This window comes from Rhinopithecus bieti, unplaced genomic scaffold, assembly GCF_001698545.2.
Source record: "Rhinopithecus bieti isolate Rb0 unplaced genomic scaffold, ASM169854v2 scaffold_32955, whole genome shotgun sequence".
Lineage (NCBI taxonomy): Eukaryota > Metazoa > Chordata > Mammalia > Primates > Cercopithecidae > Rhinopithecus > Rhinopithecus bieti.
In genome coordinates this window covers 2,540,549-2,566,515 of record NW_016814423.1, presented here as the reverse complement: position 1 = coordinate 2,566,515, position 25,967 = coordinate 2,540,549, and the positions used below count along the sequence as shown (strand labels likewise).

The 25,967-nt window shown below is 37.5% G+C and overlaps 1 protein-coding gene and 1 pseudogene across 3 annotated transcripts in view; both read right to left on the bottom strand.

Moving 5' to 3' along the window:
- The window catches only part of ELF1 (E74 like ETS transcription factor 1), a 121,820-nt gene that overhangs the window by 28,894 nt on the left and 66,959 nt on the right, over nucleotides 1-25,967 (bottom strand). For 2 of the 3 annotated variants that reach the window (XM_017850175.1, XM_017850174.1), the window contains exon 2: nucleotides 24,445-24,741. In XM_017850175.1, coding sequence (XP_017705664.1) covers nucleotides 24,445-24,516 — 72 coding nt within the window. In that variant the 5' untranslated portion in view covers nucleotides 24,517-24,741. Of the gene's footprint in view, nucleotides 1-24,444; nucleotides 24,742-25,315; nucleotides 25,392-25,967 lie in introns of those variants that run through there. The other variant, XM_017850176.1, reaches the window with a different exon arrangement.
- LOC108514114 (regulator of G-protein signaling 17 pseudogene) overlaps nucleotides 24,666-25,967 on the bottom strand; it is a 12,766-nt pseudogene continuing 11,464 nt past the window's right edge.

Genomic DNA, 25,967 nt, shown 5'->3' with positions numbered 1-25,967 from the left:
AAAGGAAGGAAGAAAGAAAGAAAGAAAGAAAGAAAGAAAGAAAGAAAGAAAGAAAGAAAGAAAGAAAGAAAGAAAGAAAGAAAGAAAATGAATAGTCAGGTAAGAGGCTTGAATCTGTATATACAAAATACATTTAGGAAACACCTCTCAGGTGACTAGAAAGACTCTTACCAGTCTACTACCATAAATAGAAAAAAATGCACACTCCTGAAACTCCAGCTGCTGATCTGGGCTCATGATAAACTGCTTTGTAAACTGGATTGACTAGTAACTGGCTAAAGTATGAGTCATCAAAAACCTAAGAACTCTATAACCACACATTCTACAATTCATTCCAGAGAACTGGTTCCTTACCTTTTAAAGAAATAGTAAAATTTCAAATGCTGAATTTTCCTAGGTTTAGATTTTCAAAACAAATAAAATATTGGGACTTATATTAGTTTGCTACGGCTGCTGCAACAAAGTATTACAAACTGGGTCCCTTAACAGAAATTTATTCTCTCACAGTTCTGGAGGCTAGAAGTCTGAAATCAAGGTGTTGGCAGGGCTGGTTCCTTTTGCAGACTGTGGGGGAAGGATCTGTTCCAGGCCTCTCTCTTTGACTTACAGATGGCTGGTCTTCATGTTTACATGGGTTCTGTGTCCAAATCCAACTCCACTCACCTCCTGACCTTTTAATTGAGACAGGATGGAGTGCAGTGGCGCAATCTCAGCTCACCATAACCTCTGCCTCCCAGGCTCAAGTGATCCTCCCACCTCAGCCTCCCAAGTAGCTGTGACTACAGGCATGCACCATCACACCTGGCTAATTTTTGGATCTTTTGTACAGATGGGGTTTCTCCATGTTCCCCAGGCTGGTCTCGAACTCCTGAGCTAAAGCGATCCACCCAACTTGGCCTCCCAAAGTGTTGGGATTACAGGTGTGAGCCACCGCACCCAGCCCAAATTTCCCCTTTTTATAAGGGCACCAGGTAGTAGAGTAAGGGCTCCTCTCTACTGTAGTGTAACTTCTTACTAATTACATCTGCCATGGCCCTATTTCCAATAACCAAATAAGGTTACACTCTGAGGTACTAGAGGTTAGAACTTCAATGTATGAATTGGCGTATGGGTGTGCACATGCACAATTCAACCAATAATATAACTTAATTTAATTTAATTTTAAGTCTATCATTTGACAATTTGTTCCCTCTGCCTGAAATAACTTCTATAAACTAGTCTTTTCATTGTTTCTAAACTGAGATTGGATATTACTCTTCAGGTTTCTTTGCTGAAGATCATCAAATCTTACCCACCTCAGTTTTTTCCACACCATTTCAAACAGACCCTTTCCCAAGATTTATTTAAAAGACGGGCTTCAGGAAGAAGATAGCAGATATTCGTAAAATAGCCATACTCCTTAATAGTAAGCAATAAGATGTTACCTACTTTTAAGAAATGAAGGTGTTGGCCAGGCACAGTGGCTCACGCCTGTAATCCCAGCACTTTGGGAGGCAGAGGCGGGTGGATCACCCGAGGTAAGGAGCTCGAGACCAGCCTGGCCAACATGGAGAAACCCTGTCGCTACTAAAAAATAAAAAAATTAGCTGGGTGTGGTGGTGTGCACTTATAATCCTAGCTACTCAGAAGCCTGAGGCATGAGAAGCTTGAACCTGGTAGGCAGAGGCCGCAATGAGCCAAGATTACGCCACTGGACTCCAGCCTGGGTGACTGAGCAAGACTTCATCTCAAAACAAAATGAAATGAAGGTTTCAATGTTTCTTTGATGACTTAACAAAAACATTATATTCCACTTGAGTGGCTGCTACTTCAAAAAATGACGTTCCAAACACTTCTAAAAACTCTCATCATTTAAATAATTAGATTAAGCATCTTTTCTATCTTTTATTTGCATCACGAAATCAAATTAAATTCTACTGGTGCTTATCAATTTTCGCTGTACAGTGGGAAACATTTAAGAATATCAATATTTGACCTTGCATGGGATAAAATAAATCAGACTATCTGGGGGTGTGACCAGAGCTTGATATTAAAGCTCCCCAGGTGGGTCCACTTTGCATCCAGGCTTCAGGAGCACTGCTCTGAAGAATGACAACATTCAAAACTGCATTCCCTAAGTTGAGTTAGCTCTAATTATTCTTGCCAAGATCTGGGATATTAGTAATTCAAACAATTACATTTTTAAATTATTAGATCTTTTGCTATTCACTTGCAGACTATTCTCCCCTTTGGTTTTTGAACAGAACCAAAATAAACCACAAACCAAGGGGACAGGAGAGAGAAGATCTCCTGGAATTAAAATCTATCAAAGATCAGAGTTTCCAAAGCTTCAATATGTAGAAGCAAATTAAACTGGGTGATAAAGTGATTTGCAATTGTTTCATAACTTTCTTGAACATCTTAACAGCTCCAAAGAGATTTCCCCTTTCTATTAATTATAGATAAATTTAGGATATATGTTGAAAGCAAAATTTCAGCAAACATTTTTGCAGCAATAGTAAAATTCAAACCAAGTTTTAGCAAAAGAGAGTCACAGTTCCCCAAATTTCAACATTGTCCACGATATAGTTTCCACTTGTTGTGGTTGATCACATATGTGGCAATACCATCAAGTTAAAAAGAGAAGGAAAGGGACCAATGTAAGCAGGGCAATATGTGACTCCCTAACTAGGCTTGCTTGTTCCATATACCACAATCCAATGTGGATCCATGTCCTATGTGGATATTTCAGAAACCATGAATCATTATTCCAATTTTATTAATAATTCTGTTCATCGGGTTTTTGGGTATCAAAAAGCACAAGAACTTTCATATAACTTGTTTACCAAGTTTCTCTAACAGCAGAACTCAATCTGGTATATGGTGATTGTGAAACATCCCATGAAAATTCTCTCTAAAATAGCTTAAAATGAAATACCTACAAAATATTTTCCCAAAACAAAAAGCAAGTTAAATTTAGTCTTTAGCATTTTTCCAAAGCAGACACTACTTTTTAAAGCCAGGTGCAAAATGAGCACACCTTCAAGCAGTTCACGCAATATCTTTGCATCGAGGCAAGAAAACACCAAGAGGGGCCTGGTGCCTTATTGCTCCCATAGTCTTCAATAGCTCCCCTGACCCCAAAGCCTCTCCAATAAGCATACAAATTAAACACTGCACTTGCTACGAAAACACATCTTTGACACAAATTCCTGTGCCCAGACTTCGAATGAGACTGAGGCCCCAAAGCCTTATCCCATGAAGATACTGCTTTGAGGACTTCTGAATTATTCTTGAAATCACTTCCTTTTACATTTGATTTAAAAAAACAAAAACCCAGCACCTCACTCCATTACAACACGACCTAGCAATACTTTACCATGCAGCAAATGCACTACATACACACATGGTGAACAGGGTGCAACAGTAAAAACGCAAGTTCTTATTTAAGGTAGGACTCCACTAAGCCTGGGTATCTGAACTCGGGCAAGTTATCCAGCCTCTCTAAGTTTTACTTTCTACGTCTATCCAAAATAAGAATAATAATATATTCTAGAATTGTTGTAAGAATAATGTGTAATTAAATCACTTGTGATAATGCATGGCTTCTAGTAAGCAATAAATAAAATGTTTCGATGATTAAAGCCCTTCAACATTTGATACGGATAGAAATAAACACACTCAAAAACTGACTTACTACAATCTCACATGGACAGGCATCGTTTTGTTTTTATTTTTTGAGACAGGGTCTTGCTCTGTTGCCTCGCTGGAGTGCAGTGGCGTGATCACAGCTCACTGCATCTGTGAACTCCCGGGCTCATGCAATCCTTCTGCCTCAGCCTCCCAAGTAGTTGGGACTATAGGCGTGTGCCACCATGTGTGGCTAATTTTTTTTTTTTTTCTTTTTTTTTTTTTGAGAGAGGAGGTCTCTCTATGTTGCCCAGGCTGGTCTCAAACTCCTAGGCTCAAGCAATCCTCTACTGCCTCGGCCTTCCAAGTACTGGGATTATAGGTGTGAGCCACCATGCCCGGCCCTTTTTGTTTATTATTTTTTGCTCTATTTATTATTTCTTTTGCTTTCTTTAACCTTTAAGCTTTGTTAGGATTTGATTTTGTTTTATTTTTAATGAGAATAGTCTTTTCAAAATATTGGTGAACAAACCTTAACCATCACACTTAGCAACAACATTTAGTTTCAACTAAAAGCAAATGTTGATACATACGTGTGGTTCACTTTGTGAAATTCATAAACTGTATGCTTATTACTGATGTATATTTTTGTATTTATGCTACACTTCAATAAGAAGTTTAAAAAGCAGAGGTCCATCTGATAGGAGAAACAAAACTTCAAAACATCTTCAAAATACTATGATGGTATTCCTTCATTACCTCATATCAACCATGATAAAATTAAAGGAAATCTCTGCACACAGTACATATACATGGATAAACACACCCAAAAAATTAGGGTGACTGGTGAACAAAATGAAAAGTTGAAATCCTTTCAGCAAATCCCCATGGCACATTTTTAAGAATTATCTTTGGGAATAAATAATACAAAACATATTTATATTCCAAGAGTATAAAAAATCATTGCTTCCTTTCCATATAGTGCCCCTCCCCAATGGCTTCCATTATTACTAAATTCCAAAGTGTATTTTAAATGATTTCAGGAATTGATGTATTACACAGAACAAGCTGGGATTGTGCAATACATCTCCAAGGCCCAGTACAAAGTTTTCTGTGAAGAATTCTTGACAGCCAAATTCTCCACATACTTTTAAAAAATCTGCCACTAAAACAGCTCCAAACATTTCTGTTGATTAACTCAAGCTCCCTGTAAACACTTCTATATAGCACATTTACACTACCCGCAGAAAGGCTATATTCCCTGAAATTACCATCAAGGATTCATTTAACCTAATATATATATTTATTTATTTTTTTAAAGACAGGGTCTTGCTCTGTTGCCCAGGCTGGAGAGCAATGGCACAATCACAGCTCATCGCAGCCTTGACCTCTGGCGCTCAAGCAATCTTTCCACCTCAGCGACATGAATAGCTGGGACAACAAGCATGTGCCACCACACCCAGCTAATTTTTGTGTTTTTTGTAGAGATGGGGTTTTGTCATGTTGCCCAGGCTGGTCTCAAACTCCTGGGCTTAAGCAATCCATCTGCCTCAGCCTCCCAAAGTGCTGGGATTACAAACGTGAGCCACTGCACCCAGGGTCCTAGTCTTTATTATAAAATAAAAAGTAGTTTTAGCAACCAGGCAGAAAAGTCTATGTAGCTGTAGTATCCACTGCTCAACACATTGGTCTAAATTATAAGAACATCATAGTTTTACTCACTACAGGTGTAGTACGTACCTGAGTCTAGTTCTTAAAAGTGTAATACATAAATGTATTTGGGAAAAAGTAAAAAATCGCACTAATCCTAGATATAATCAGTGTAAAAGACAACTTAACAGTCTTTCATATTCTCTTTTTCCTTTATGGTTCTTTTTCTCTCTTATACCTTAGCATAATGATTAAGAGTTTGGACTTTCTCAGGTCAGTCAATTTCAATACAAGTGGCACTTTACAGTTGTATGTTTCTGGGTAACATGCATTCCTTCAACCTCTTTTGAGATTCCTCATTATACATGTTTTCCTGACTTGTAAAATGGGGATAACAAGAGTTGTCATACCATACAGGCTTTTAAACATGAAAATACAAATTGCATATCACATGCAGGGCCTGGCAAGGGTAAGAGACAATAAATGTTCATTAATTATTAAACAACATATCAATTCTTAGATTAGACCATTGTTTATATGTGTGTATGCACATTCTGCCAAGTTTTGCTATCAGTTTGTTATGTCAGTTTTATAAAAATGAATTAGGAAACTCTCTCTGAACTGAAACTGTTTAAATTAGTTCATTAAATTTTTAAGACAGGGTCTCTGTCAGTGAGACTCCCGGCTAGAGTGCAGTGGCACAATCATGGCTCACTGTAGCCTCTACCTCCTAGGCTTGAGATCCTCCCACTTCTGCTTCCCAAGCAGCTGAGATCAGAGGTACAGGCTGCCGCATCATGCTCATTTTTAAATTCTTGTGTAGAGATAGAGTCTTACGATGTCATCAGGGCTGGTAAAGTTAAAAATAACTCACCCACGGAACTATCTGGGCCTACTGGTTTTGTGTATGTGGGGAGTGCTCCCTGGCAATTTCCTCAGTTTCTTTCATTGTTACTGGCACACTTTCAAAGAAAAAAAAAATCTACATTATTACCATTCCAAAAAACTTAAAATATTTCAATGCATTAGCTCAAATGACATATCAAATCCCTATACTGTTCTGCATTATCCCATCATCCCTTAAAATATAAACACACAAATCAAGTATTGTCAAGATTAACGAGGAAATTAATGAATAGTTAAAAGACAAATTATCCTCCAGTTGATACTCACAAAGAGTATTAGTAAATCAGAACTGGAATCGAGACTTATTTAGTAATTCAGCTAGGTTACTTTGAACAGTAATTACTCTGGATGCCTTTGTAACCCTGCCCTACAAATCTATCATAGGTGAAAGATTCTAATACAGGTCTCCTGGTTACTTACTAATAAATTCAAGATAACATTACACTATAGAAAATGAGAAGAATACGATCTCTATCATACAGTGACTTGTAAGGATCCAAGCGTATACTGAGAAGACCGTAAACTACAAAGAGCTGTACAAGATGTTAGGCAGTGTTATCTTTACATTGTATTCAAGACTAAGGCAAGTAATGTTTTCTTGGCAGAAAGGTTAACATCCAAAGATTAATATCTGTGACAAGAAAACATACTTGTCTCTATTAGCCTCCTCATTTCCCAATGGCATTTGTTCTCCAATATCCTAATTTTTATGTATTATGTACCTGCTATAAATGTCACATAGATAAACATGTGGTTTAATTAAGGGGAAAAAAGAATTCAAGTGTCTGGTCATTGACATAGTCAAAGTGCTTTCAACTACAAAAACTCACTACAGCGCTGTGTAAAAAGTGTTCTCTAGGCTCTGTCTTTGGGAGTTCTTCAATATAATAAACTATAAAATAGAATACAGTGGTACCCCTAATGTGGTGATGATGGAAGCAGCTACTATGTTAAGACATCATATGGCTTTATCCACTTAATCCCCACAACAACACTAGGCTATATATTATTGACACCTACTAGTCAACCAGCCAGGAAAAGCTGAAATCTGAACCCAGGCAATCTGACTCCAGAGTCCACAAGTTTAACCACTACCAGTACAGGATCCTATAGATAAACTACTTAGAATTTATTACTAAGTCATAATGAAAGTCTCATCTCAATTAACGCTTGGATAAAAAAATCTATATTACATATAGATTGATAGTTATCTTCTAAATGATCACTGTATTAGACCTACAACTGAAACAAGTTTGTTTTACTGTTCTTTTTTTTTTTTTGAGACAGGTTCTCACTCTGTCACCCAGGCTACAGTGCAGTGGCAGGATCACAACTCACAGCAGCCCCCACCTCCCAGGCTCAAGTGATCTTCCCACCTCAGCCTCCTGAGTAGATGGGACCACAGGCAGGTAGGTACCACAACACCCTGCTATTTTTTTAAAAATAGAAACAGGGTCCCCCTATGTTACCCAGGCTAGTCTCAAACTCCTGGGCTCAAGCGATCTTACTACCTTGGCTTCCCAAAGTGTTGTGATTACAGGCGTGAGCCACTGCGCCTGGCCAGTGTTCGAGTGTTTCTGAAAGAATTCTGGCTTCTCTCTTGCACAGCACCATCAAAAACATAAAGGTCTAAGTAAAATCGTCTTTTCTCCAGAATTCCCCAAGATAATGTTTGAAATTCCGTTGCAAATCCTTGTGGAGTTGTTTTTTAACAAAGTCTAATCCTAGTATAACTGTGTCATGACAATTGGCTTTCTTTAGTCTTTGCCTAGATTTTTCTTTTTGTAACTAGGATAAATTACAATTTGGCCATACATCTCAAAAAGTAAGAGTCAATGAGCATGATCTGTTTTCTTATTGGAATGTCCACTTTGAAAGCTTAATAGTATTGGTGGGTTGTTGTGTGTGGGTATATGTAAACGGAATCAGTTATGAGGTAAACAAACCAGTAGATTTTGAGGGGGGGGGTATAGTACATATTAACCATGTTTAAATGTTTACTTTACTTACAAACTAAGTAGATTAATAAACATCAGAGTAGTCACTACCAGATTGGTAAGTGTTTTAAACATGCAGATTCCATATAACTCAAATAATTTACATAAAATCATAAAGGGGCAATTTCTGCTACAAAAAGACAGACTTTGACAAGAATCCTATACAGCATGTACACAGCAAAGAATAAAATGAGGCAAGGCATCCTTGAATATAGGCAGTTTAGCTCCAACAGAGCCTGTCCCAGAATGGAAGATTCATGCTACCTGCTCAAAGGTATGGGAGAAATCAGTGGTACTCCAAAACAACTGAACAACGCCAAGGCAAACTACGTCAAAACAAATGTTAAAGGGAAATGCTCCCTTACAGCATAAGTCTATCAGATTTTTAAAATCCTGAGTCACAAGTTTATTGGTTTATTCTAGAATCAAGCCAGACATTCTGGATTATCAAAGGAAAAATGTGACAACAGAACAAAACTATCTGAATGAATTTGTGTAACTGGAACGCAAGTCACAAAACTCACTTTCATCACTCACTTACCAATTGGGTAATAGAGATTATCCAGTGTAAGACAAGAGCTATTAAATCTTTTTCTTGATTTATCTCAGATCATTAATATGAGAACTGCGGGACCAACAGCAACTGCTACATTTATTGATGACTTCCATGTGCCATGCTATAGGTAAATGCATTGGATAAACATTTAATGCTCATAACCTTGGGAAGTAATTCTGTTATTTTTGGTGAAAGAAATAAAGCTCAGTGGTATTTAAAAACTTGTCTAAAGTCACACAGCTAGAGCCAGGTTCCCAAATTGATGGTTTTTTTTTTTAATGCCATATCACACAGACTCTTGACTGACAAACATCAGTTTTCATGATTAAATGTTATGTCCAAGTTGTAGGCAGTGGACTGAACACACACTAATCAATCACTGTTTAAAAAATCATCTCCCACCTAAGTCTTTAAATAATAAATTATTTCCAAATGTGTGCACTGAGGTAGGAAAGGGGAGGGAGGAGATTACAGATAGCTGGGCTTCCCAGTAGCTCCTTTTCAACAGAACAATGGAAGTTTGTTCTAAATGTTCTTGTTTTTATTTTGCATATGCCACAAAATAAAGTAGAATGGGGAAAATGCAGAAATCATGTAAAACCAGAAAATATCATAAATCATTAAACTGTCACCTAAAAGATCACCTTTTAGGAGGGAAACTTCTTTCCTAACTTTAATCTTTGCATCATCCTGCTAATAAGTTTCCTGGTCTCATATCTTCAGTACTTTCTCCCAACATTACGTTAAGTGGGAACAGAGTAAATGGGTCAGCTTACAAAGGTTTACCAGTCAAAATATTATAATGTAGCACTTCTAATAACAATTCCTTAGCAATTTTCCAAAAGAAGAATTGCTCTAATATTGAGAATTTTGGTTACTATTTCTGAAACACACAACCACAATTATTTTCATCAGTACTCTCTAAATATGTTGAAAATGACCCTCTTTTATTAAAAAAGGCCAGTAACACTGTTTATATAACTGCCTTTTATGTGCTATGTGTTCACTGAAATGGAAAGGAGACAAAAATTTTCAAGATCACATAGCAAAACTAAGACACATCAAAGGTGTCAGATGTTAGGGGGAATTTTTTTTTAAGTTATATTTAGAAGCAACAGAGGTGCTAACTTCCTTTTTTTACCCAGCAAGGATATTCCAGGTGATTGAGTATTTTCTGGGAGAAGAAGTTGCCAACTCTATTTCCCACAAGAAACTGACCAAAACAACTGTTCTTTGAAAACGTGTACAGAATGGATAAATAAAATGTGGTATATCCATATGATAAAATATTATTCAGTAATAAAAAGAATGGAGTAATGATACATGGCACAACACAGATGAACCTTAATAACAGGATGCCAAAGTAAAAGAAGCTGGTCGCAAGATAGCACATATTCTATGATTCCACTTACTATATGTAATTGCCCAGAATAGGCAAACATACAGAGACAGAAAGTAGATTAATAGTTCCCAGGGGCTAGGAAGAGGGGGGAAGAATAGGTCATGACTACTAACAGGTACAGATTTCCCTTTGAGGTGATAAACATGTCCTAAAATTGATTATGGAGATAAACACACAATTCTGTATAAAGACCATTGATTTGTACACTTTAAGTAGATGGATTATATGGTATGTGAATTACATTGCAATAAAACTTTTTTTTAAAAAAAGGTACATACACAGGTATGCCAGGCATAAGAACCATCTACCTGTAATTATACTAACAAATTAGCTAGAATTAATAACTTTTTTGCTAAAATCATAAATACAGAATATAATAATTCTTCCATATTTTAAACTACTTTTCACCACTTACATGTTGCAGTGGCTAGCATTATTCAATTAGTGGTTAAAGGCACAGGCTGGGTTACAATTCCTAGCTTTATCACTTAGTAGCTATGACATTACAGGTAAGTTGCTTCCCTTCTCTGAGCCTCACATGACTCTTTTGTAGTGAGAATTAGGAGCAACTACTACTTAGGATTGTTAATTATTAAATAGGATAATCCTTGTAAAGCACAGTGCATGGGGCAAGATGCTCACTAAACACTACATACTAAAATTCACCACTTAAAGTTTCTGGAGCCCATCTAGTCCATGTTCTACCCTATACAATGATCTCATCTTACTCATTTCAGGACGTTATCCCTGGGCCTCTGTGGGATGGCTAGGGGGCCGTTAAAGGAAGATTTTGCAAAAAAGAGTAATAAGTTCCTACTCTCCACACTGACTCCTCTTTCGTAACAATTATCAGCTTCCTTGCTGCCAAGAATGGGCAAAGAGATAAGCCAAATGTTAGACCACAGGCAGGGTTGTCCCTTCACTTAACCTGAAGAGGGCCTCAGCCCTTATGCAAAGTCAGATATCCCCCAGAAGGCAGTCAGGCTTGTACCTGGGGGCTCTAAGACATAACTCCTTTGATAAAGACTTTTCCAAGTATACTGAAAAGAAATAAGCAACCTTTGTTAGTTTCACAAATGGCCAAGCTTTTAGTGGATTTCTTAAGTTTGATATGACAAGATTTAAAGAGAAGGCAACCAAAGCAGATAGAATCTGGAATTTTAGGTAAATAACAGAGGATGCACTGAGTCCATGTACAAATTAGTAGCAACACTCCAGCTTCCTGCCCTTCACATCACTGGTGCTGAGTAAGTTACACATTAAACAGTATCAACTCATTCCTTCTGCCTTACTTTATGAGGTACACCTAATCTCTGACCTCACAGAATCTTGCCATTTCAGTTGAAAAAATGGCAGGTTGGTGTGACTTATCCTCTTACATACAGGAAATAGTATATAAGGAAAAAGGAAAGCTCTATATGAATGTTAGTTTCTCTGATTTTGTTTTTTGGAAAACCGATTTTAATATACAACAGAGTAGAGGGAAAACAAAAGCATCCACATGCCCACAACCAGATTTAATAAATGTGAACAACTGTCATTTAACGCATTTTATTTATTTACAATTTCAATGACAATCTTTAAAAGTTACTTGAAGTGTTTTTCACTAAATGTACAACAGAACAGTTCCAAATACTTTAGAAAAAAGATTCCATGAACATCTGTTTCTGGTCTTAGAACTGTGGTGACACAGCTACATTATCCCTGCACCAAATGATAATGTGGACAATAGGTCCCGGGAAAATGTATTCTGCAGTCAAGAGAGCTGTGGGCAAAGCATCACCCTCTCAACATTCAGAGATCTTCTGATATGATCAGGACCATAACCATAACTGAACACATATACATCCCAGATCATCTAGCAACAGGTAAGTTTTATCTATTTTACAGAAGAGATCACTTATTCAACAGATTTTTTTTCTGAGACGGAGTCTCACTCTGTCGCCCAGGCTGGAGTGCAGTGGCCGGATCTCAGCTCACTGCAAGCTCCGCCTCCCGGGTTTACGCCATTCTCCTGCCTCAGCCTCCCGAGTAGCTGGGACTACAGGCACCCGCCACCTCGCCCAGCTAGTTTTTGTATTTTTAGTAGAGACGGGGTTTCACCGTGTTAGCCAGGATGGTCTCGATCTCCTGACCTCGTGATCCACCCGCCTCGGCCTCCCAAATTGCTGGGATTACAGGCTTGAGCCACCGCGCCCGGCCTAAAAACTAAGCATTTTAAAAACAAGTTGATCTGAGAAATTTTTCTTGACCAAACTATAGTTCTATCTCAGGAAAGTTTCCTTGCGTGCAAGCCAGTGCAAGACTATGAGGCACTCTCCAATCCAGACTCCATGGTTAAAACCCTTCCCATGTCCAGTTCCTTCCACAGAGCACAGTCAGGTGGCAGCTCTAGGGAAATGGCTCCGACCTGGTACCCTGGCAACCTTGCAAGCCTCCACATAGGCCACGTGGACCAGGTTCCACTGCAGTGTGACCTAAGTCTTGTTGGAATACTGTGATATCATCCCAGGAACATGGCAAGACATGTAGTTTGTAGGGAGTTGCCCCAAGGCCACTGTCATCCATCTTTCTATCTTGTAGGAGGTTTCTCCAAGTCACTTTCTTTTTAGCCTTTAGTGGTTTCAGTGAAGGCTGGGACTTTATATTTCACTCGTCTTTAGAGTACAGCTGCAGGCCTTTTTTTTTTTTTTTTTTTTTTGAGACAGAATCTTGCTCTGTTGCCCAGGCTAGAGTGCAGCGGTGCGATCTCGGCTCACTGCAACCTCTGCTTCTCGGATTCAAGCAATTCTCCTGCCTCAGCCTCCTGAGAAGCTGGGACTACAGGTACATGCCGCCACACCCAGCAAATTTTTTGTATTTTAGTAGAGACGTGGCTTCACTGTTTTGCCCAGACTGGTCTTGAGCTCCTGAGCTCAGGCAATCCACCCAACTCGGCCTCCCCAAGTGCTAGGATTACAGACGTGAGCCACTGCACCCACCCCAGATGCAGGCTTTAAAATGTGTTCATTTATCACGCCACTGCACTCCAGCCTGAGCCACAGAGCAAGACCCTGTCTCAAAAATAAAATAAAATAAAATAAAATAATAATTCATTGCCCTCTAGAATTAGTACCCTACCACACATGATGTCCATCACCTGGCTCCTTGTTTTAGTGCTCTCCTGTGGGACAAGGGAGCTAGCATCATGCTGATCTTGCTTTTGCTGACTACATAAGTAATATACTGTCTGAATCCATTTGGGTCTATCGTGTCTTTAACTGCCAAACCTATGGCAGTGTGGCAAGCCCACTGCAGCAGTAATCACTGTTTATTAGGGGCTGCTTGACCACTTGACAGCAGCTGTTTCCAGAGATGCCCTAGGAAGATGGCCTCCATACCACAGTGTCTCCCAAGAGGCTTCTGAACACCCTCCCCCTGCACATCCATAACAATGCCGAATTCTACCCCAGCTGCAGATCATCTGCCAGTGACGGGGAACTGTTTCTCACTAAGAAGCAAAGTGCAGAATGAAGAATTCTTCCTTCATATCTATGAATGTTTGCAATTACACTGCCTTCACCACACTCAGGATGGTTCCCTAAAAGCCCATGGGCTGGGATAATATGCAGGTTTTGCTTTGGCGGGTCGAGATGTCATGACTGCCTGAAGAACAGTAAGAAGAAAGATTCTGAATCTTTAAGGTTCTCTTAAAGAAAGAGATGCTAAAATCAATTATCCATGTCTGTCATGGGAGGCTGATAGGGCAGTATCCATTCTCATAGTTGGCATTTACCCAACTTCGTTTTTTGTTTTTTTTTTTTTTTGAGACAGGGTCTCATTCTGTTGCCCAGGCTGGAGTGCAATGGTGCAATCATGGCTCACTGCAGCCTTGACCTCCTGGGCTCAGGTGATCCTCCCACCTCAGCCTAGCAAGTGGCTGGGACCATAGGCATGTGCTGCCGTGCCAAGCTTTTTCTTTTTTTTTTTTTTTAACTTTTTTGTAGAGACATGGTCTCACTTTGTTGCCTAAGCTGGTCTTGAACTATTGGGCTCAAGTGATCCTCCCACCTCAGCCTCCCAAAGTGCTGGGATTACAGGCGTGAGCCACCACACCTGGCTGATTTACTCATCTTTTTTTTTTTTTTTTTTTTTTTTTGAGACAGGGTCTCACTCTGCCACCCAGGCTAGAGTGCAGTGGTGTGATCTCGGCTCACTGCAACCTCTGCCTCCCGGGTTCAAGCCATTCTCCTGCCTCAGCCTCCTGAGTAGCTGGGACTACAGGCGCATGCCACCACACCTGGCTAATTTTTTGTATTTTTAGTAGAGATGGGGGGGTTCACCATGTTAGCCAGGATGGTCTCCATCTTCTGACCTCGTGATCCGCCTGCCTCAGCCTCCCAAAGTGCTGGGATTACAGGTGCTAGCCACCACCTCCGGGCTGATTTACTCAACTTTAAGGTTAAAGGAGCAAGACAGCATCTTGAAGAAGCATACTTGGGAAATTAAAAGGGAGCTTTCTTTGCTTCTCTTCCTGAATGTGGCATTGCCTATAAATTCTCTTGAACAGATCTCTTTATTTACTGGAAAAAATTAGAAATGAAGAAAATTAGTTTTCCTTTAGTTTGATTCTTTTCTAAGGAAATTTCTAAATAAGTCACCTGGAAACATTCAGGTTAAGTATGGTCCTAAACCAAGAGGTCTTTGTAATATGTTTCATTTGGTTACCAGGTCCAGATTCAGAGTAAAGTTTCTCACTTCAGGCTGGACACTGTTAACTGCCCAAGGTTTGCAGAGGATTGGGATGGGGAAAAGGGAATTGAGTGGGTTTCTTCCTGAAGAGGTTTTCTGTGCCTGGCACCATCTTGGCTGCCTTCACATCTGTTAAGTTCAATTAACTCCCACAATGACACTTCTGGCACCATTTTATTTTTTTTTTGACACATAATAATTATACATATGTATGAGGTATAGTATGATGCTTCAGTACATGTGCATAATGCTTAATGATCAAATCATCTTCTCAAATATTTATCATTTCTTTATGTTGAGAACATTCAAAATCCACTCTTTGAGCTATTTGAAAATATGTAATAAACTGTTGTTAATTATAATAAGCCTATAGCTGGCTGGGCGCAGTGGCTCACCCCTGTAATCCCAGCACTTTGGGAGGCCAAGGTGGGAGGATCACGAGGTCAGGAGATCGAGACCATCCTGGCTAACATGGTGAAACCCCTGTCTCTACCAAAAATACAAAAAAAATTAGACGGGCGCGGTGGCGGGCGCCTGTAGTCCCAGCTACTCGGGAGGCTGAGGCAGGAGAATGGAGTGAACCCGGGAGGTGGAGCTTGCAGTGAGCCAAGATTGCGCCACTGCACTCCAGCCTGGGCGACCGAGTGAGACTCTGTCTCAAAAAAACGAAAACAAATGACAAAAACAAACCTATAGCTAGCGTACTTTTGTATCCAGTGGCCAATCTCTGACCCTGCTCCTTCTTTTCCTCTAGTGACCACTATTCTATGCTGTACTTTTATGAAATTAACTTTTTTTAGCTTCCACATATGAATGAGAACATGCAGTATTTATTTTTCAGTGCCTGGCTTATTTCATTTACTATACTGTCCTTCAAGCTCATCCACGTTGCCGCAAATGACAGGATATCATTCTTTTCTATGGCTGAATAGTACTCCATTGTGTATATGTACCACATTTTCTTTATCCATTCATTTGTTGATGGACACTAAGTTTGATTCCATATCTTGGCCATTGTGCATAGTGCTGCAATAAACATAGGAGTGCAGATATCTCTTCGACATACTGATTTTCTTTTGTTTTAAATATATACTTAGTAGCAGAATTCCAGGCATCATTTCATAAAGGATAAAGCTGAAACTTAGAGAAGTTAAATAACTTGTCCCAGGGCCACACCTCTGTTTTTGTTTGTTTTTGTTTTTTCAAAGGTTATCTTGGATTCAGAAACACATCTGTTAAATGTCAGGTTCCAAATCAAGTCTATCTCTGAAAAATTATTTAAGTAAATACAACAAAATTGTACACTGACATTTTGAAGAAAAAGTAACACCAATTTTTTTAAGGTTTGATCTTCATAGAAGAAAACACATGATACTAATGAGCTAAAAGTCATGGAACAAAATCAGGTGAAGTTAAGAAGACAGTTCAAATTTATAAATTTGGAACAACAGTGTGAAAATGAAAGAAGGATGTCTAAAATGTGAAGTCAGGAATATAGAATTAAAGAAATACTGTTTTAGAACTTTTAAAACAGTATTTATGAAACTTCTCAAATGACTTGATTAGAATAATTTTCTTGGAAGAGGCAAGAAATCTTGTACTCTTCTCACTAAAGAACCACATTAGACATTACTTGTTTTTGGAAAAATCAGCATCAGCTTGTAGGAACTAAGCATTTCTCATTAACCACAGACTTCTTTTAAAATTTTTCCTGGGTGAAATGCGGCATTGTAAGTCCACTCCTTGACCTATTCTGGCAGGAGCTCATCTGGAGAGTCTGCAGAACAGACTTTAGGAGCATGTCTCTAATCAGTGAAAGCCTTCTTAAAAATCAGACAAGTGACTGCTATACAATCTGATGTGTCAGAAAGGAGAGACCCTGTAACAAATAGCAGGAATAACATATAATGGGTTATTGATAAGTCCCATTTACAGAAATGGAAGGTGGTGACTGAGGTCAAGCTGACAATAACTTGTATTTCTCTGTATTCCTAGCACCTAACAGCCTGAGTGTGGGACATTCACTCTCACTTTTATCTGAACCACATATATTCATGAAAATATTCATACTCTGTGTCTAGACTATACTATCCTCTTCTGCATCTGTTAAGATAAGCATGCAGTTTTTCTACTGCAGTCTGTTGATGTGGTGAATAACACTGATTTTCAAATGTTGAAACACCCTTACAAGGATAAACTCCACTCGGTCATGCTGTATTATCCTTTTTACATATTGTTTGATTTGATTTGCTAAATTTTATTAAAGATTTTTATATCTATGTTCATGAGGGATATTGACCTATAGTTGTCTTGTAATGACTTTTTCCTGTTTTGGTATGATGGTAATAAAAGTGGGCCACATAGAATAAGTTGGGAAATGTTCCCCCTTCAATTTTAAAGAAGAGTTTGTATAGAATTAGTACTAGTCATTCTTTGTTAGGTAGAATTCCTCAACGAACTATCTGGGTCTGGAGTTTTCTTCACAGGAAAGTTTTAAACAAACAGTTCTATTTCTTTAATACCTATAGGGCTATTCAGATTATCTACTTCTTCTTTAGTGAGCTTTGTCTTTTAAGGAATGTGTCCCTTTCATCTAAGTTGAATGTATTGGCATTAAGTTGTTTATAAGATTTTCTACAACCTTTTTAATGTCTCCAAAATATGTAATGATGTTCCCTTTCTCATTCCTGATTTATTAATTTGTGTATTCTCTCATTTTACTCCTGATAGGTCTGGCTATATGTCTATAAATTTTATTTATCTTCTCAAAAAAAAAACCCAGCTTATATTTTCATTGATTTGTTCTTTTGATTTCCTATTTTATAATTTAGTGACTTCTGCTCTTTATCATTCTCTTTGTCCTGTTTACTTTGTGTTTATTTTATTTTACCTTTCTTTTATAACCTCTCAAGGTGGAAACTGAGGTCATTGAATTGAGAGAAGTTGAGAATTTAGAGTTATACAGGAGTTTAGAGTTAGAAATTTCTCTTAAGCCTTGCTTTAGCTGCATCTTGCAAATTTTGGCATGCTGTGTTTTCATTTTTGTTCAGTTTTAAATTTCTGATACTTTTAAATTTCCCTTTTGATTTTTATTTGACCCTTAGTTTGTTTAGAAGTAGGTTATTTAGCTTCAAATATTTGGGAATTTTCCAGATAACTTTCTTTTATTGACTTCTAATTTAGTTTCACTGTGGTCAGAGGAGATACCTTTTATGATTTAAATGGCTTTTAAATTATTAAGGCTTTTTTATAGCCTAAAATATGATCTATCGCGGTAATTGTTGTTGGCACTGGGGAGACATGTGTATTCCTCTGTCGTTGCATGGGGTAGTCTATATATATCAATTAGGTCAAGTTGGTTGGTAGTGTTGATTCAAGTTTTCTACATCCTGACTGATTTCCTGTCTACTTATTCTATAAATTATTGAGAGAGGGATGTTGAAGTCTCCAACTGTAATTATGTGTTTATCTATTTCTCTCTTCAATTATGTCGGTTTTTGCTATATGAATTTGAAGTCTCTGTTATTAGACACATAAATTTTGGGGATTGTTATGTTCTCTTGATGAATTGACCTCTATTTTGAAATAAATATTTTTATCCTTGGTAGTATTCTTTTCTCTAAAATTTATTTTGTGTGATATTAATACAGACACTGAAGCTTTATTTTATTTTTTTATTTTTTGAGACAGAGTCTTGCCCTGTCACCCAGGCTGGAGTGCAGTGGTGCAATCTCGACTCACTGGAACCTCCAACTCCCAGGTTCAAGTGATTCTCCTGCCTCAGCCTCTCGAGTAGCTAGGATTACAGGTGTGCACCACCACACCTGGCTAATTTGTGTCTTTTTAGTAGCCCAGACAATAAGAAACCACTTTAAAAAAGTATAGGTGGCCAGGAGCAGTGGCTCATATCTGTAATCCCAGCACTTTGGTAGGCCAAGGTGGGCGGATCATGAGGTCAGGAGTTTGAGACCAGCCTGGCCAACATGGTGAAACCCCATCTCTACTAAAAATACAAAAATTAGCTGGGCATGCTGGCATGCGCCTATAATCCCAGCTACTTGGGAGGCTGAGGCATGAGAATCACCTGAACCCAGGAGGCAGAGGTTGCAGTGACCCTAGATCATGCTACTGCATTCTAGCATGGACAACAGAATGAGACTTTGTCTCAAAAAAAAAAAAATAATAATAATAATAATAACGTGGTTACTNCACTCTTGTTGCCCAGGCTGGAGTGCAATGGTGCGACCTCAGCTCATCTCCCGAGTTCAAGCAATTCTTCTGCCTCAGCCTCCCGAGTAGCTGGGATTACAGGCATGCACCACCACACCCGGCTAACTTTGTATTTTTAGTAGAAATGGGGCTTCTCCATGTTGGTCAGGCTGGTCTCAAAACTCCCGCCCTCATGTGATCCACCCACCTTGGCCTCCCAAAATGCTGGGATTACAGGCCTGAGCCACCACGCCGGCCCGGCACTGTTACTCTTTAACCTCCAGGAATTAGCAGTCAGAGGAAGCCAATTTACACCCTAGAGAGGAAAGTGCTGAGACTACCTTCGTATATTGTGATGAGAGTCTAGAAAAATTTGTTGCTCCACATGTTCACTTCTTCCATGTCACCAAACTTCTCTCTAGTGACTTAAGTCTATTAAACATAAATATGATTTGCCAGAAATTCTACTTTTAAAACCAACAACTGAAAAAAACATAGTTTTTTTTTCATATAATACATCAAAATTATAAAAAGCATTGAACTACCAGCTGTTCTTCATTAAATTAACTCCTGGAACATTTAAGTAAATAGTTCTCCTTCTCTTTAGAAACTTGTATCCACAGACTTCTGCTTGCTTTTTATTCTCATACATTCACCATGCTAACACACTTGTTAAGATCAAACCAAAGCACCACTGCATAAAAGGATATTGCACTCAATACTGATGGGGTTGCTCTCCCACAGAAGTGCCTCATTCTCAGCTACAAATATTCCCAGTTTAGAACAGACAGCAAGAACAGTTTTAAACTGTCAGCATCAACAGCATTGACATTTCCTTTCCAACACCCCCACCATGACCCCTGCCATCTCCACTCAAGAGTGCCAAGCAATTCTGAAAAATAGGAACTGAATAAGCGAAGATGATCAAAATGCTGGCAACCATATTAATAGTATCAGTTTCTTTAGACTAATATATTTATAACCTAGACCATAACTGAAAATGAAAAATATATTCTAATCTGATGCCTTCAGTGATTTTATAAACAGTCAAAACTTTGGAATACATTCTTTTAAAAGTCATAAATACTTTTTAACTTTACAAAGTTAAAATCCCAACAGGGTTTTGATGTACTTTACAAGCTAACTGAAAAATTCATTCAAAATCCTATTCTAATTTTGGGGAAGGAGGATATCCTATCGGATATCAAATCTATAAAATGATTCTAATGAAAACAATGTGATACTGGCACAATACAAAAACAGTTCAATGAAGCAGAATACACTAGGAAGTTCAAAACTGAAGCCTGTACATATGGTAATTTAGTATGAACAAAGGTGGCAGTTTAAGTGTGAAAAACATAAAACATTCAATAAATGGCGAAGGGCTAACACCACCATTTGTGGGAATGGGGGGGGAATCTTCAAATCATGAATACCTCACATCATACAAAAATAAACTGCAGAGGGACTGAGGAGCTAAGCATTTGAAAGATACTAGAAGAAAATGTAGGCCGGGCGCAGTGGCTCACGCTTGAAATCCCAGCACTTTGGAGGCCGAGGCAGGCAGATCCCAAGGTCAAGAGATGGAGACCATCCTGGCCAACATGGTGAAAGCCCGTCTTTACTAAAAATACAGAAATTAGCTGGGTGTGGTGGTACATGCCTGCAGTCCCAGCCACTTGGGAGGCTGAGGCAGAAGAATCGCTTGAACCTGGGAGGCGGAGGTTGCAGTGAGTGGAGATCATGCCATGGCACTCCAGCCTGGGTGACAAGGTGAGACTCCGTCTCAAAAAAAAAAAAAGAAAAAAGAAAATGTAAAGAGAGTATATACTAATTTTAGGAGTGATAGGAGTGAAGAAAACTTTCCTAAGCAGAAGGCAAGAAAAGCCCCCAAAACTAATATTATTAGTTTGTAATACTGATATATTTTGTTAAAAATATTTAAAATTTCTATAGAGCACAAGGTATCACATTGTTAAAAGACAATACTAGACTGGGAGAAAATATCAATGATTCTAATGTAATAACCATAATATTTAAAGGATTTCCACTGGGCAAAAGGATATATTAATAAGTAAATCAAAGAAAACTCTAGTTGACAATAAATAAAATTTACAAATAATAAACCACCTCACCACTAGTAGTCAAGAAAATGCAAATTAAAATAGTCAAATGTCATTTTCACCCTAAAGACTGGGCAAAAAAAAAAAAAAAAAAGGACTTCTGTTGATAATGGTTTGGGAAATACCCTATTAGTAGCAGTAGAAACTAAGACAGCCCCTCTTCCCTCCCTCGCCCAACTTTTATTCTAGATTCAGGGGGTATATGTGCAGTTTGTTACACAGGTATATTGCTTGTTGCATGGGTGAGGTTGAGATTTGAGGTATGATTGATCCCATCACCCAGGCAGTGAGCATGCACCCAACAGTTAGCTTTTCAACCCTTGCCCGATTCCCTCCTTCCCCCATCTAGTAGTCCCCAGTGTCTACTGTTTCCATCTTTATGTCCATGTTACACAGCCTTTTAAAAGAATTATTTGTATTTATGTTTTTAGTAAGCTGAGTAATTGTTTTTAATAACCCTACAGATATAATCACGTAAGTGTACAAAGATAGACGACACACACACACATAATGACAAAATTATAGTGCTCAGTAAATATGAGCTATGAGCCAGACATAGTTCTAAGAGCTTTAGAAACATCAACTCATTTAATTCTCACAGCAATCCTATAATTTAGGTTCTATTATTTTCATCCCCATTTTGCAGATGAGGAAACCAAGGCACAGAAAGGTTAAGTAACTTGCCCAAAGTCACAGACATAGTAACCAGCAGAGCCAGGGTTCAACCCAGGCATTTCAACTTCAGTACCTGAGCTCTTAACTACCGCTACTACTAGGTAGATCTACTGCCTTCCAAACAAGGATGTTCATTGCAATATTGTACATCATAGCAAAATACTGGTAGCAGCCATGATCAGGAACTGTAAAATAAATAATGGGCTGCTCATGATGTAAAATAGTAAATGATGTAGAATCAACATATACACAAATATTTATAATATATTAAGTGAAAACAAATGAGACCCAAAAAAGATTTAGCATAACTTCATTTGTGTCTTAAAAGCAACCTCTGTATGCAGTTTTGTATATATATATGTTCATTTGTTCAGACATTTTTCTAAAAAATTACACACAAAATATTAATACTTAATACTAGTTTCTTCTGGGAAGGAGAACAAAATTAGGAGTAAGGGTGAAGAGAGATTTTTCACTAGTTATTTTATATATCTTTGTATTAGATGACTTATTTTATTAATATAAATGGCACGTTATTACTTTTCTATTAAAAACAAATTAAGCTAATAAGCAAACAGCGAGGTAGAGCCCCAGGTTAGATAAGATGTTAATATCACCAACAGCACTGGATCTACCCTCCTGCAAAGCAGTTAAATTTGCTATGCTGATGGCCACAGACTGAAGACAGCAAAACTCACGAAGAGTTTTAAACATTTTGATGCTGATTATAACACAGTAAGATTGTCACACATTATTGCAAGAATATATAAAATATCATTAGTAAGAATCAAACTGGCTGAGTTCAAATTGCAGCTCTACTACTTACTGGCTGTATGATTCCAGGAAAGTGACTTAACCTCTTGATATCTCAATTTTCTCATTATAAAATGGGGATTCGTATTTACCTTATATGGTTAATACTTATAAAATAATACCTGCACATAGATTCATTTTGTTAAACAAAAATAAATAACTTAAGAAAATACATATATGTACATGCTGATGTTAACCTAACAGTACCATCTCCCTTTCCAAAAACATAAATAACCTCTGCAAAACAAACTAAGTGTATCATACACAGTAAGTGTATAAGTGTTGTTTTGCAAAACATTATTTTAGGCTATGCAGACACATATATGAATATGGTACCATAATGTAAAATTCACTTCTCATGTTCCAAAGAGTATCAAATCCACTATAACTAGAGCATATTAGTGAGTGGCTTAGGGCTTTGTCCTCTGTTGCTACATCCCAAGATCAAACCTCACCACATCAAGCCTGGCATCTATCACAGCATCTTTCATTTAAGAGGGCTGCAGAGTAAACACAGAGTTTCAAACCTTAATATGTGCACAAACATCCTGTCTTAAACCAAATTCAAAATACCTTTCTTCCTAAAATATCTTTTCTGTTGTCTCTAGATTAAATCCATATCACCATTAATATATTTTTAGTCAAGACCAAGCAATCCTCTCCCCGAACCTTTTTTCCTCTCTAGCCAAACTCACCCTGATGTTAAGGCAACTTAATCCAAATCCTCACCTTTTGTAGGTTTATTTATAAACTTTTTGTTCTGTCACTCCAATGGACAACACAGCTAAAAAAATTTTTAATTTTATAAAAATCATTAAATTCACTCTGCCAAAAGTAAGAATTTTATTATTTGCAGTAACTATGTTTCCAGAATAAAGGCATTATATATTATAATCGGCCTATTAAAATTAGGTGTTTAGTATTAGGCTTATTTCAGTAATAAATCAACTTGAGGCTGGTTCTCAAAATATTTTTCCTAGTACCCTGCCTGAATCTCTCCAACATGTACACTAATTCTCCCATATCATATCTTACATTCCCTATATAACTTGTTTAAAATGAAGTTACCTGTAAAGTCCCAAGAAACTTTAGCCTCGTTGCAGTTCTTTTGTGTGTGTGTGTGTGTTGTGGGGAGAGGGGAAGGAGACTCAAATTAATCTTAGATCCTTTACTCAGTACCTCCTAGATCTTTTTTATATACTGAAAACAGTAATTTGCACATCTTATAGAAATTCACTGAAAGATGATTTAGAAATTCTTCAGTTCAATTCCCTCATTCTGCAGATGATGAAATCTAGATCTAGAGAAGTTAAGTAACTTCCTCAGAGTCACATGCTTTGGACTGAAATGATGTATGATTATGGACCGCTAACGTTGTCTCATCTACTCGAAGAAGTAGCCCACAATTACAAACATTAATTAACCACATGCATTAAAAGGTAGTATATTCTCTGGAACTTTTCAAAGTACTTAAAAATAATTACTTATGGCATTTAGTGTTAAGTAATTTTACACTAAATTTTACATTTTATAGAAAAACAAGCTAAACCCAAAGTTTTACTTCCTTGTTACCATATCAAAGCTAAGGATAAGATTTATTCTTAATGAATTAACTGGTGCTTAAAACACAGTATCGTATTTCCTCCAAATATTTCATTTATAAATTTTCACTTTTAATAGTTTCTCATTGTCTTTTAAAGGAAATAATTTTCCGATATGAATAGAAAAATCATGATAAAATCATTAAAATGAAATTTTCTCTGGATCTCATACCTGTCGTTCATCCTCCATGACGTTACTAGCAAATTCAAATACTAGGTCGTTCTGTTGGACAACAGCGGCCATAATAAAGCATTCCCCTTAGATCCACATGAGAAAAATTCCAAACAGATTCACGTATCAGGCGGCAAAATCCAGTGACTGATTTGGGTAAAAAACCCTCAGCTCTGTCTGTGGAGTTACTGTACACCCAAGTTTTCTTCAGGGAAGGTGCTTCAATTTTCCTGGTTCATTGATACTCTAGTCAAATTGAGACAATTTTCCTGAAATTTTTCTCTCAAGCTTCTTGGCCTGAAAAACAAAAACGTAGATTAGTTATGAAAAAGCAATCAGCCACTCAGGATATAATAACTGATAGAGAGGGCGGTATCGCCAAAGCATTTTTTTCTTTATTAACGTTTTTAAATAAAATTGACATGACTAATGAACATACGCTCTTTTTAAAAAGTTACATATTTTCTTTGAAGAGTTTGCTCCTGCTAAGATCATCTCTCACTACTGAAAATTATGCCTCTCTCCCCCACTCTACAGTTAAACTACTGTTAAAGTACTCAATATTAAAAAAAAACAAAAGGTCAAAAACCCCAGCAATAATGAAGGTTGTAATCGCAATAAAGGATATATAAACAATTTCCTTCTTTTCACCAACTCAGCAAAGCACACACACAGAAACTGCTACCCCATGAGTAATTTCATAACATATATATTTTCACCTTTAATAGAGGATTTATATAAGGATTTAAAATCGAATACATTTAAAGTTTAGTAAGAACTATTTTAAATCTGTTAAAATAAGCAGAAATTAAAGCCCACTCCTTCTGTGCTTTAAAAAGGCTTCTGATAAGTAAAATGTTTTAAAAATTACCATGCTTAAGCCTGTCTTCAGTGGCTTCTTTTTTAATGCACTGAAATGTGTCCTTATCTCTAGCATAGGCTTGCAAGCAACAGGAAGGAAACAGCACTTGACCACGTCATGGCAAATTAGAACATGCAAAGAGCTGCACTTTACAATAGTAGAAAAACAGAAACGCAACTTAGCAGTGAAAACAATTTCACAGCGAAGGGAGAAAGGCTTTTAAAATGTCTGCCAAAGATGTTTGCCTATTTAAAAAAAAAGAAGTTATCAATACTAACAAAAGGAAAAAATTCTTCAGGTGTTTATCACAATCATTACATTTTCATCAAATGATTATGGCCATAAATGTGGCATAAAAGAAAGATATAAAATAATCACATTAAATAACATCTAGTTCTTTGAATTACCATTTACAGTTTTAATACAAACACTTTAAAAAAGAAGTTGACTCCAAGGAAAGGATGGCCAGTAATTTCCTAATAATTTTAAAGAGACAAGTCTGCGGATGAAGCTGACCTGGTGAATCAGTTTCCCTGAAAACGTAAATCCAGCTAGTACATGCCAGCCAAATCCCTTAATCGACTTCCTAATTTCTGGAAAGCCAAGTCCCTGTGTGTTCTGGGCTTTTTTTTTTTTTTTTTTTTTTTTTTTTTTTTTTTTT